The sequence below is a fragment of the Dromiciops gliroides genome, chromosome 2 (assembly GCF_019393635.1).
Source record: "Dromiciops gliroides isolate mDroGli1 chromosome 2, mDroGli1.pri, whole genome shotgun sequence".
NCBI classification, from domain to species: Eukaryota; Metazoa; Chordata; class Mammalia; order Microbiotheria; family Microbiotheriidae; genus Dromiciops; species Dromiciops gliroides.
Window position 1 is genome coordinate 654564854 of NC_057862.1, and position 13460 is coordinate 654578313.

The 13460-nt window shown below is 50.1% G+C and overlaps 1 protein-coding gene across 1 annotated transcript; it reads right to left on the minus strand.

The window, feature by feature from the left end:
• Positions 1-5557: 5557 nt before the first annotated feature.
• ATXN1L (ataxin 1 like) lies at positions 5558-12291 on the minus strand. The gene is given in 5 exon segments (XM_043984326.1): positions 5558-6787; positions 6790-6896; positions 6899-8966; positions 10297-10363; positions 12155-12291. Coding segments are annotated over 3 exon segments (2088 nt in total). The 5' UTR covers positions 8847-8966; positions 10297-10363; positions 12155-12291; the 3' UTR covers positions 5558-6754.
• Positions 12292-13460: the final 1169 nt, after the last annotated feature.

Sequence of the window (13460 nt, forward strand, 5' to 3'; positions counted from 1 at the left end):
TGTGTCATTTTTTATTCCTGAGGGCCTAGCACTTGAGATACTGGAAATAAAATAGGAGAACCAACCAAATGTGACCGTAAAAGAAAAGGCACTGCTTATTAAGGGGAGGCCCACTCCAGTGACCAGGATACAGGTTGATAAGACTAGTCCCCATGATAGTGGAGAGCCATTTAATCCTAGCCAATCATGTGCCAGAACACAGAGAGCCTTTTCTTGAGCAAATGGAAAATGTGGGTCAGGTTTGCTGGCTGCTGCTGCTGCTGCTGCTGCTGCTGCTGCTGAGTGCTGCCTGCTGCTGCAAAGGAGGTGGTGCTGCACTGGCCAGGTGCCAGCTGTTGCTCCCGGGCCTCTGTCTTCATGTAATCTCCCAAGCAGGCAGCAAGCCTGGTTAGGAATGCACTTCCCCGAGCAATGGCAATGACTAGGTTTCCCTTAAGGAACTGAGCTCTTATCCCCTGTAGAGTTAGAACCCATCTGGGAAAACCCGAATTAGTTTGTGGAGCCCCCATGTGTCAGTGGCTTTGGCCAAGACGACTGCCCTAGCTGCCAAGCCAAGGTGCAGTACAGAACCAACCCCAAACCCCTCTTGGCCAGCCCTGGAAGCGGTCTGCAGTTTAGATAATTATAGTTCCTTAAGGTCCAAAAGGAAGTGGCCTAGTTGAGTTGTAGTCAGAAAATGAACTCTGCCAGGAACCTAGACCGCTATCTTAGTCATAACAAGGAAAATGGTTCCTTGGGATGGTCTTATTTTCTTCCTCCACCAGCCCTTCATAGATCAAAGACTTGCATATAGAGCTGCTGCAGTGTTTACACCCACCCAACCCTGTTTCTTTCTTCTTCCTTCAGCTTAGAGATGAAGGAGTCAAATATTTACCCCTTTAGTTGACATTCTCTGCACTTTGAATTATTCTTTTACAGATGAGAAAAGAGGTCAAGAGAGTATGACTTTCTAGAATGAGGCAGTGATGTAGCTGGGAAGAGTGAGTGTACATCAGCCCACCTTCCCCCTCTGCCTTCCCTAGCACCTGCTGAGGTGCTTATGATAGTGTACTCCTATTACACAAATCCCTTTAGTGAATTCACGTTAGAGGCAACACTGGTGACTTGAAAGCTAAAGCAATCCTGAAAAAATTCCCTTCCCAAACCAAGCAGAGACACAGCAGAAAGGAAGAGCAGGAAATACACCCAGGGGCCCCTAAAGCCACCATGGGCTAGAACCAAGTTGTGGGGGTCTTCATCGGAACTCAGGAGCAGACAACACAGATTGCAGAACTATCTGCTCAGGGCTCTGGGAATCCAGACAAGATGGTGCTCCCACAACCTGGGGCTAAGACAGGAAGAAGGCGCAAACACCAAAAGGAAAAGCTATTAGTTTATATAGAGATATATAGATATATAGATATTGATATATACTGTGTTTACATAGTCCACAAGTTAAATGCAGGTATCCATAAGAAGAGCATTAACAATAAAAATACAATCTGTGTAGCCAAGTACAGACTTAAAATGGTAAAACAGCAAAAAGGATCTCACAAAAGGTACAAATATACAGTACAAATTGATTTATTTAAAACAGTTACAAAAAAGCACAACAAAATAGATTATCCTTAGAATTATTAATGCTTTGTTAAAGATCAGGTAGGATTAGAGGGTAAGAAACAGTATTGGGTTGGGGAGCACTGACTAGTTTCTATAGGCTTTAGATACAATTGCAGTTGTTAAATGTTAATTCAGCCATTACGTAATGGGGATTATAGTTGAGGGAGCGGTAATTTATCTACAGGGAACTCCTACCCTACAACAGACAGATCCACCCGGTCCTCTCAGGGTTGGCCTTCTCTCCCATCAGGATGACATTCCTTCCTTCCCCTCTCTATTCCATCTTCACCTCCCCCCCCTCCACCCCCTTAAGGTGCCGTACAAGTGGAGGTGTGCTCCCCTCGGCAGCTGGGATGTACACTGGTTGGCCACAAGGGACCCTGTGTGACTGGAAGGTTGCTGGGGACGGCCCCTGTGATAACCCTCCAGATGTGCTATGATCCTCTCCCAACATAATACACGTTCTCGCCAATGCAACACAGGGTGTCGAGGAAGTTGAGGGTGCACCACACAACCCCACTACCTCCACTCACTGCAAATCCCTGTCCTTCAGGTGGTTTCAGAACTACCCGGTCAGCTTCTACAGAAGAGATCTCAGTTCCCTACATACAGCCAGAAAAGATGCAAATGCTTGTGGTTTGACAGCTGAGTAAAGGCACAAGGGCCCCTGCCATACACACTGCCAGGCAGGGACCCGATGGGAGGCCACTGTCACTGCTGGGGGTTGCAGTTGACATGGCTTTGGGATTACATGGACTTGGGAGTTCTCTATCTAACAGGAGAATATGGTTTAGGTGAGAGAAAACAAAAAACCTTTTAGTGTGAAAAGTGCATTTAATTACAACTGCTCCTGCTAGGGAAGCTCGAGCAGGGCAAACTGCACCCCAACCGTCCCCGTCCTGTTGCAGGTCCCCTGCATAGCCTGCAAGTGAGGAGAGCCCGGGCTCTGGCCTGTACTCCCAGCCCAGGCCCCTGGGCCACAGACCAATTCTAGAGGCGACTCAGAAGAGCAGCTACCAGCCATAGACCCACCTGCTCATTTTATTATTGCATAAGGAAAGAGGCCTGCCCAATCCCGGAGAACCCGAGGGCCCCAGTGGGCTTCTCATCCCCATCCAATCTGAGCAGGGTTTAGCCCTCCAGGTGTAGTGTTTACTACTACAGTTTTTCTCATCTGGAAAGTATTGCAGCTTCAGTGTGAGTAGACACTCCCCTGGGGGGAGGGGTGGGCCAGTTAGTCTCCCTACAACTTTGGCCCTTGCTCTTGCCATTTTTTCCATTTTTAACCAATCCTTCAAGGCTCTCCAAGATCAGTTAACTTTGTAGTCTTTTCTCCAGTGGCCTCAGGGCACTTTTACCACTCCAGCATGATCCCCCAACTCTTCTCAATATGCCTGCTGTCTAGCGTAGCCATAGCATCCTGCACTCTGTACATCCTGAAGGTTTTTGTGCTACCCTCAAAGTCTTCGTGTTGGTAAAAATGTAACCAAATTGCCTTTGAAGACTCGAGTGCTTCGGCCCTCTCCCACCACTAGGCTGGCTCTAAGGGTCTGGTAGGAGAGAGGCATCTGAGGATAGGGATGTAGGCCTTAGCTTCTGACTCCCCTTTATTACCTTCAAAATCAGGTCACTAAAAAAATCAGAAAGGTTAAGAAGTCAATAGGAGAAAACATATCTGCATACATAACCAACTTATTTCTCCTAAAGGCAAATGGGGAAGAGATGCTTGGAGGTATGGGTCTCATGACAAGTGCCTGAGCCACCTTCTCTTGGATTCGTTCATCCTGAAATTATTCCTACCATCCCTGTTTTAAATGGACAAAATGGACAACTCTATAAGTGACCTTGGCATAACATGGGCAAAGACAGGGCACTATTGTTTCCTCCACAGCCTGAGTTTACAAGGGGACAGAAAGACCTGGAGAGAAAGCAGCAAAGCACGAAGTTAGCAACAGGCAGGACCTACGGGCAGACGGCCTCAGTGACAAAGCAGCACTCGGTGGCACCATGACCAAGTGGGGTCAGGAACATGGCAACAACTGGCTGAGTCAGCTTGGTGCCTCTTGTGCTTTGGAATGGGCCAGGCAGCTCTCAGCCCTGAGGTCTCAGAAAAGAGCACTGGGGATCCAAAGCTAGGGACAGTGGTGGATCATCATCCTTTAACTTAACATTCTTCTCCCCAATAGGGAATGGCTTCTCCACACGGGAGGAGAGTGAACCATCCATCACAGCAGCACTTGGACCCACCCCACCCTACCCCATCCCCACCCTCCCATACCCGCTTCTATTACCAAGCTTGGTGTATTCTTCCCCCACAAGTTAATCTGAGGCCTCTGGTCTTCCATTTCTCCCACTTCTATCCATTCTCCACCCCATGGATGACCTTTCCTTTAAACATTTCTGCTCCTTCAATTCCTATGAGACAGGTTCTCTCTCTTACCCAATGCTGCAGTCTAAAAGGAAGATGGCCACGGCCCAGCAATAACAGAGGATGATGCCCCAGCAGCTCAGCCCAAGGTCTATGGAATAAAGGCCCACAAAAGATGTGAGGCCATTCTTCTCCAAGACAAGTAATAGGTGGTGTGTGTGTGGCACCATGCTAGCTGCTCTAAAATTAATGAGGCTTCACCCAGGAGCAGAGACACCGAGGCCGAGGAGCGGAGGGTGCAGCTAGCTGAAGGTGCACAAGACATGACCCCTTCTCCTGGAAGGGAGAGGAGCTGTTCTGAGTAAGCCACATACAACCCATGCAGGGAGCCTGCCTTCTGTGGCTGAGGGCCAGGCTTTGTTTCCTTCTCATTTAATGGCGAGAACTACAGCTAATGACCAATGATGACTTCTTTAGTAGCTTTCCTGCCTGCATGGCACTGTACTGTACTGGAGAAAGCTACTGCTGAGAAACCTGTGTGGACAGAACTTGCTGGACGCCATCTACTCGGAAGAACCAGAAATGGGGGTCTTCTCCCAAGGCTTCATGATGGGAGAGAACCCATCAGACTGCCTCGAGGTCCCAACATGAGGAAACAAGCGAGCAAAAGCAGCACTTGGGGAGACATGGGGAGAGAAAGGAGGCAGGACAAGTTCTCCAATGCTGTACCTGACAGTTAGCATTTGGTTCTCATTGGAGCTAGCGATTCAAGGAATTGTGGTCCGGGCTGGTAGTCTGGCAGATGGAGTCTAAAAAGCGATCAGAGCACTAACATCCAAAAATGGAACTCTGCAGCACCAGGCTGGCGTCCAGCAAGCCAAGGCCGCAGGGACTCTGTTCTCCTGGGTTCTCTCTGACTGGCCATTTTCAGAACATCCCCCAGGAGGTAGGTAACATCCATCCCCACGTGGCAGTTGGGGAGAGAGACGGAGAGGTCACAGAACTTGCCTAATGTCACTGAGAGAAAAGGCTGAGGTCGGCCCTTGGGAGTTCCTGGACTTGATCTTGAGCCAAGCCACTTCCACGAAACACATGCTACCTCCTGGTCAGAGCTAGAATCTAGAACCAGAAAGCGGAACTGGGGGACACTGCCCTGAGTTACCTTGAATAAACAAAAATAAACTCATCCACCTTCTGGTGGCTCATGAAAAGAGCCTGGTTCTTAACCTTCCAGAATCCCACAGGCCTGGCTAAAGCTGAAAACTGTGGGCATGATAACCCAGGGCTTCCGAAACAGGAGGAGGCCAAGCAAGAATACCTGTATATTACAAAAATACCATTCTGAGAGGAACTTGCCACAACAGAGAGGTCAAAGGGCATTAGGTATCAGAATATATGGATCATGATAATTACCCCTCAACCTTAAAGCCCTTCCTCATTAGTGTGAAGGATGGGGAGAGGAAGCCTGAATACTAGATGAGACAGTGGGGTGATAATGGCTAATGCCAGCGAGTCTTGGCAATTCCAGCCCTCAGCATCAGCACCGATCTGGAGGATGTATCTTGTTCCTGTGGCTCCTTCTGTCAGCATAAAGAGCACAGGACACGCTGCCCAGGATGCCCAGGGGACTTTGGAAATGGAAGAAAAGTAAATGAAGTCAAGGGGAGACCCAGAGAGTCCCTGGAGAATTAGTGGGTTTAGTAGGGCAGATGAGACTGGTGAGGTAGCAGAGCCTTGGGAAGAGGCCTGAATAGAACAATTCTGCCAAAGGCTAGTACAGAGATGGGGAAGTGCAGGCACTTGGGCACATTTAGCAAAGAGAGGAGGGAGTGCAAGTGTGTCTAAGGAAAGTCTGGTACACTTGTTTTTTCTAAGGACTCTCCATTACTGATTTAGGACCTTCAGATGACTTTGAGCTCATTCCTAATGATCTAAGCAGGTTGGACTTCGTGAAGCCCATGCATTCCCCTAAGTTCTCCCTCTACTTCCCTAATAGCTCTTTCCTCCAGTGATCTCTGGCTGCCAGCTTTCTGCCAGTCTGGATCCTCTTAGCAATCCCCTTCAATTCTTTTGATCCTGGAGGTGTTCACATTTCCCTCCAGCCCTCAAGGTCTTTCGCTGTATATGCCTGGTGAAAAAGGGTGGGGGAGGAGGAAGGTGCCGAGGCCTAAATACAAGCCTGTAGAGGAGACTGTGTTCCATGCCCACAAACCCAGAGATGACCCCTCTGTAACAAAATTACCCCTTTAAAGTGCACATCTCTCAAATGGAGGGCTCTGGGGTAGGAGCCCCTTATTCCAAAGAGGGGGTCTCCCTTCCCCCCACCCCCAAAAGAGAGGAGGAAAATACTCAGACAGTTGAACTGCTGCTACTCTAAGCTGTGTGTGGATCATAGTTTTTGGCTCTACTTTGTGGCCCTCCCTCGCCCCCTTGCCTCCTGATTGCTTGGGCTTCTCTGATACAGGGGCTGAGCAAGGGGAAGACAGGGAGGTGGTGCCAGTGCTTGGATGTGTCAACCCCCTCCCAGGCTGAGGCTGGCACCTCTGCCCCCCCCCTACCCTCACTCCCCAACCTAAGCATTTTCTGGAGCCATCCCAGAAGGATGCCGAGGGTGTTAAACCTTACAAACCCTATGGCACAAGGCTGAGTGTCTCTCTCCTCCCTCCCCAAATTCCCATGGCTAAGAGCGTGGATTAACTACTCAAGCATGAGCAAATTCTCCACCTGCTCACGGTGTGAGACTCAGCCTCAGGACTAAAACTCTGGTCCTAGAATAGGGAGAAGAGTTCATTTTCCTGCATTAGAAACGCCCTTCAATGGAGGAGTTTCACCTCCTGTGGAATGAAAGAGGGACGGAGCGGAGTGGCCCGTGCTTCCTCCCCCTGCACACTGTATCTTTGGAAGCCCGTGGCTGGCCAGCAGGACGGAGCCCAGGCTCAGGCTGGGAGGGCTCCACTGTGTGGGAGCTCTGGGCCAATGCCCCCTCTCCTGGAGGCTGGCTCTTCCTGTCACTGTCAGATGGCTCTCTGGATCCCAAGACTGTCCTCTCGGGCCTCTCTTGGGAGGGACCCAACTGCTCTGAGAGAGGGAAACCAGCCTGAGAAACCGAGTTACTGTTCAAGCTCTGTAAACTGATAGAGATACAAACATCTCCCACCTGTAGCCGGTGACAAGGCAGAGAGAAGAGCTGTGCTGTCCGCCCAGGGCTACAGGAGGACCAGCCCTGGCCATACACAAAGAAAGGGTGTTCAGGGGGCACATCAATGCTTACTTTGCTCTGTTGCTCCCCGACCACAAAATGCAGCATGACAAAGCCGGGCCACTGGCTCTCCTGAATGTCCACCACAGTGCTGGAGTCGATCTTCAGGCCCCCGCTCACCTCTGCACTGCGTACAAAGTCTTGGGTCTGCAGATCCTCCACCCGCTTCAGCTCTCCTGTGGCCAACTGGATGATGGCACCTTTCATGAAGTGAGAGGGCAAATGGGAAGAGGTGCTGGGTGGGGGGCTTGGCTCCTTGTTTGGGAAAGTGGCTTGAACCTGCATATCCAGGCTTGACGTCACCAGGATTTCTGACCCCATGGAGAGCAGGCCCTGCTCGGTACCAATGGGCACCAAATTGCCATTGGCTATAACCATTGCTTTGGGTAAAGGTCTATGTTTTGCCAGCTCTTGAGGAGACTGGGTATAGAGGCCCTGGGCCTGGCTTTTCTCTGTCATTTCTACTGGGTTCCTAGCCAGCCCTCTCACCTCAACCTGATGATCAGGAGCATGATGGGATAGATTGAGGGGGCTGGGCTCATCTTTCCTCTGAGTTGCCACCACCCGATAGTCCTGAGACACTAAAGTTCCGACCACTCTCTGGACCTCTAGGTCGGTATCTGGAGTCCCTCGGTGTGCCGGCACCGCCACCTCCATCCGTGGAGTCTGAGAACCTGAAAACAGCTGTCCGTCCACCACACACTCCACCACTGGTCCTAGTCCCTGGCCAACATCCTTGTTGCCTGGGGGGTCCATGGCTTCACTTTCTCGTCTCACCATGTTCCGTTCCATTTGTCTCTGCCCTCCATTGGGAGTAGTTACATCTGGAACAGGTTGGACCTCATGTAGTGCAGGGGCAGAATCTGGGCTTGCTCCTGTCGGAGGGATTTCGTGTGTTGTATACCCAGTGGGGAGCCGAGACATCTGATAGTAAATGGGCACTCGGCCTGGAGTGAGGTCCGCTGGCTGAGTGCCTGAGTGATGCTGCAGCTGAGCGGGTGGGGAGGTGGCAGCAGGGACTTTGTTGAAAGTGTGGGCTGGAGATGTGGTCTGGGGGGGAGGGGTCGCCCCTTCTGCCAGGAGTGAGGCATATGGCACGAAGTGAGGAACATGAGAAGTTGTGAGGTTGGCAGAAGGTGAGAGCAGAGGACTAGGGAGAAAATTGGGTGGCATGGCATAGGGCATAGTGTAAGGAGATCCAATAAACTGAAGAGAAGTAGGGGGAAGCTGAGCATAATGGATGGGGGGATAGTGGATTCCTGGATGCTGAATCAGTGATGATGCTACATTAAAGGCAGAGGGCAGGGGGCTCATGTTCACCACAGGATGGAGGCCAGTTGGGGAAAACGTGGCTGGTGGCACAGCCACCTTGTACAGCATACCATATTGGTCTACTGTCAGGCCAGTGATGGCCTCCACTCCATCACTACCAACACTCTGTCTTACTCCTGCCTGGGTCTGCCCAGTCACCACTACCCCCCGACACCAATCAGAGGCATCACTAGAGGGTGTGTGGTTGGTTGAGCAGCTGGTGGTCCTCCCCATATCCTCGCTGGTCACAGGGAGGTCTCGTTTCTTTGGTGGAAGGCATTCCTGACTCCTTTCATGAACAGGTTTCATATTGCTTTGTAGTATTCCCAGAGCCCGGAGGGGGTTGATTTGCTTCTGGGGACATCAGAACAGACTTCTCTGTGATTTCCTTGTACCCCCTTCCACTGTTGACTGGGGCACCCACATCTGCTGGGGAACAAATCAAAGGCACAGAGAAATAACCTGGGGATAGGCTCCACATGCAAACAATGGGTTGGTTCACCAAGCAGAAGAAAGTGGCAGGGCCTGTGCCCAAAGAAGTCTGAGAGAGAGAGAGATGTAGATGAAAGGAACAAAAAGCAAGATCTGAGCATGGCAAGGAAACGTGACAAAAGGACAAATAAATGTCAAGAGGGATTACCTCCCACCCCCACCAGCCTAGCCAGGACATACAGAAAAACCACAAAGCAAAAAGTGCTAAGAGGAAAAGAACTAGATGATACATAATCTGTGGGCACCATCCCTCTGAGGAGTCAACAGCTTCATTAGAGTCACATCTCTGATGACTGACCTTGGCTGTTCACAGCTTTCAGATTCCCCTTCAATGAGGACTTAAACACAGAATCTTTACTGCTCATCCTCTTTCCTTAAATCTCTCTCTTTTCTGCTATAGTAGACTCATGTGTCATCTCCCTCTCAATCCTATGATCTCATCCTCACTTCCTCTCCCTTCTCTTATTTGGTTTATGACTTCACCTATCCCCACTCCTGCCTAGCTAAACTCTCTGGTTTTGTATCACTCATTTCACTGTCCCCACTACCTAGTTCTTCTGGCGTACTTGTCTCACTGTCACCTTTTTCTCTCCTTCTCCAAAAGTTCCTGAGTTAACTTTCAAATGTCATCAACTTGGTTCAAAAAAACTGTCATTCCCCATTATGACTCAGAGCAACTCAAACCCCCATATTCAGTAATTGGTTCCATATATAACTTATATTCACTTCTCTTCATCTTCAAATGGTGGCCTAATCCGCCCTCTGAGCTAAAAGACTCCCTAGTTCCTATTCAGGTAAGAGCAACACCCCCCCAATTTTATTACCCACCCCCCAGTTCTGAGTCAGTAATACCTTAACTACCTGTTTTCTTGATTCTTTTCCCTTTCCTTTTTCTTCAAGATGTTTTCAATGGTTCCTTTTCCTTGGAACTTTCAAATATATTGTAAGCTTACTTCTTAAAACACTCATTTCATTAGACAGTGTAGTTCTTTTTTTTTTTTTAAAGAGCGTTCTCTTTTCCCTTGTTCCTTAACCACCTTTCACAAGCATTTTTGGCCATCATCAATCAGACTTTTTTTTTTTTTTGGCCAGAAGCCCTTCTTATGAAATTTGCTACCTACCTATTCCTTCCAATTAATCTTCAGTCTTCAGGATATATTCTTGAAGGATGAGGAGAGCTATAATATTGGGCTCTCTTCAGTGTTCCTACTCTTACACCCCAGATGCTATTCTACAAGGAACCAAAAGAGATGCCCATTTTTATTACCTGAGCTTCCAGCAATGCTTCTGGGCAATTGTAATATGAAGCAGTCTCCTCCGACTGGCTTGGTAGCCTGGAAAAGGAAACAGAGAAAAGAATGAATAGGACACTTTCTCATTTCTGACCCAAAATCCATCAGAGAACAGGTAATAAGAGAGACAAAAAGTGAATTCTGTAGGTCTTTTAGGCAGAGTAGTACAGAGACTAGACAGTGTAGCTGGCACAATCTATTAAACAAAATTTTTTAAATCTTATGTCACTTAAGAATCCTTAAACAAAGCAGGACTCTAATTTCACTGTCTATCCCGTGTGATAGCCTTCTTCATTCCTCCTGCTCAGACCTTTTCCTATTCTCTCAGTTTCTATTAATAGCCAGCATAAATATTCAGCTGGATTCAGGAATAAACAGAAAAGCTTCTTTAAGCACACGATCAAGTAAAAAGACAAGAAAGATCAATTTCATGACTTCACCTTTGCCCTTGGGTGTTGAAAGCTAAGGCACGGAGGTCATTTGAATGTGAGAGGCACCAGGGAAAAGGACTATTAATATTTCTGGGGCAGAAAAGGAGGTCAAGAGGGAGCTTTATTAAGATTTCCAACCAAAAAAAAAAAAAATTGGACATCCACCAGTCAGCCAATATCATTTACTAAAAGCCAGCTTTATACAAAATACAATATCAGGTGCTAAAGAAACAAAACACAGTGCCAATCCTCAAGGAATTTACAATCTACTAACTGGAGAAAGCCTAGAAGCACACACCCATCGGAGTTTAAACACAAAGATCTAAACAGGCCGCAGATGCCCCAGACAGAAAGGCAAGGGACTTGATATTAAAGCGGCTGAATAATAACGCTACTTTTGAGAACATCCAAGTCTATCTACCTATGAAAGAAATCAAAAAGAGATGTCATCTCGGGTCCGAACAGTCCTGGAAACTGAAGGCCGGTATCATTCATTGCCCATGTGGAGAAGCAGCCATAAATAGGGCATCAAGAGAGGATTCTTACGGGAAATAGACTAAAGTGATAAAATAGTAAAGCAAATTCCAGGTCACAGAAATACACCCTGGATACTGGAAAGTCTTGGCGTGCCCTTCCTACTCTAGTCACACACCAACAGAAAAGCCGCTCGCTCTAGCTCATTCAACAATTCTGTGCCCTGGGATCCCCCCGGGGGCGACCCGTACCCCCATCTCCGACATTCCAGAAAACTCGCTCTACCCCCCTTTCTGTCCCTGAACGCCGAGGGAAGCGCCGACTACTGAAAAGGCGGAGGATGCCACAGAACTGACCCAAATAACAGCCTCGGATCAGTCAAGGGAGCAGGTAAGAAGGACCCACCGGACTCCCTCCCAGGAGGATCGATCACTGATCTGCTTTACTGAACGGCTCGAGCCGCCCGGCGCTCGGGGAGAAGCCGCTCGGGCTGTGACCCGGGGCTCCCCGCTAAGCCCGGGGGCAGGAGCCCGGTCTCCCGGGCAGCGGCTCGGCCGGTCCCGGCTCCCAACCCTCACTGGGACGACGAGTCCGAGGCCTGTGGCCGCGGCACCCCGAAGGGCTCCTCGCCAGGGCCGCGGGTTCACAAATGATTGGGGGGGGGGGGAAGGGGTTTAAATTTCCGGAGAAGGGAGAGCGACAAGAGGAACCTGAAGGGACGGCGCCCGCTTCCTCGTTTGGGGGTCACGGAGCGGGAGGAGGGTGGGGCTCACAGGGGATGGGGGGGGAGCTGGGTCAGCGGGGGGGGGGGGGGCGCCTCCAGCCGAGGGGGCAGCCAGAACAGGGGCCACCCCCACCACAAACCCCGAGCCCCGGCCTGGGCCGGAGCGGAGCCCGCGGGGCTGCAGTCACTCGCGGCGAGACTCACCGGCCCATCTCACGGCGCTTTTTCGGCTCCTCCCGCTGGTGTCAGGGCCGTGGCCTGAGGAGCCGCTGCCGCCGCCGCCGCCGCCGCCATCCCCGGCCCCGGAGCCGCCCCACACCCAGCGCCCAGCGCCCCCAGCCCGGCGCCTGGAGATGGCGTCACCGCATCCTGCCCCCGGCGCCCGGAGATGGCGTCACTGCAGCGGGAGGGGGGGGGGGAGGTGGGGCCGAAGAGATGAGCGCGGGGCCTGACGTACCACCAGCTGGCCGATCCCTGGCGGCCTCCGGGGAGCCCAAGCGAGGCTCGGGTCACGTGGACCTATGCTCCACCCCTTTCCCCCAGTTGACCCTGACCTCGCTCTGACCCCACCCCTTTACGGTGGAAGGGGGCGGTGAGCGCACCTGGCCCCCAACCTAGACCATCCCGTAGATTTTGGGAGACCCACGACCTCCCTGGTTCCCAGCCCAAAGTGCAAGTTCAGGAGGCGGCCCCTGTTGGTTAAGTCAATGCCTCTTGCTGTGGGAGCAATAATTAAATCAATTACGACACCTGCCGGATGGGCAGTCTCCATCCTGGGGAAAACACCTGTCTGCCCCTCCTTTGGACGTGCGGATTCCTTCGGAGGCATGGACTCTTTTATCTTTTCTTGGTTTAAGACAATTAAAACATCTGATAAATGTTTTCCATCTATCCATTCGTCATCCCTCCCTCCATCCATTGCAGACAACTTAGTAGAGTGGATACAGTGCTTCTGGACTTGCAGTTAAGGATACCCATTCACACTCCACCCATCTCGGACACTTACTTGCTAGATGGCTGTGTGGCTGATCTTCCAGCAATTCCCCGAGACTGTATACATTTAGAGCATACCTCTCTAGTCTTACTTCCCTAATTTGGGCTTGAATTTCCCAAGCTGTTCTCCCTGGCAACAAATGACTACTTCTCTTCTCAAAGTTCTAGGGGCAAACCTGAGAGGCTAGGTTTCTAGAACTCTTATTCATAAGCCCCCATTAGTATGTTACCTATTTACCATCAAGCAGTTGACACCATTAGCTTAAAAAAAAAAAGTACAGGTACAGTAAAAACAGTTGGTAAATCCCTCCAAGTCCAGAAGGGTACAATCTGAAGCCCATAGGGAGAGTGGGCTCAAACTTAAAGTACAACGGTAGTGAACAAACATAAATAGAGAATCAATGCAGCAATGGGATACTCCTGGATGGTCCTAATAGTCCTTTTTTTCCTTTTGTGAAGCCCTCTTAAAGTTCCCCTTAGGTCTAGCTTTCTATTGGATCTTTCTAGAGTGCAAGTT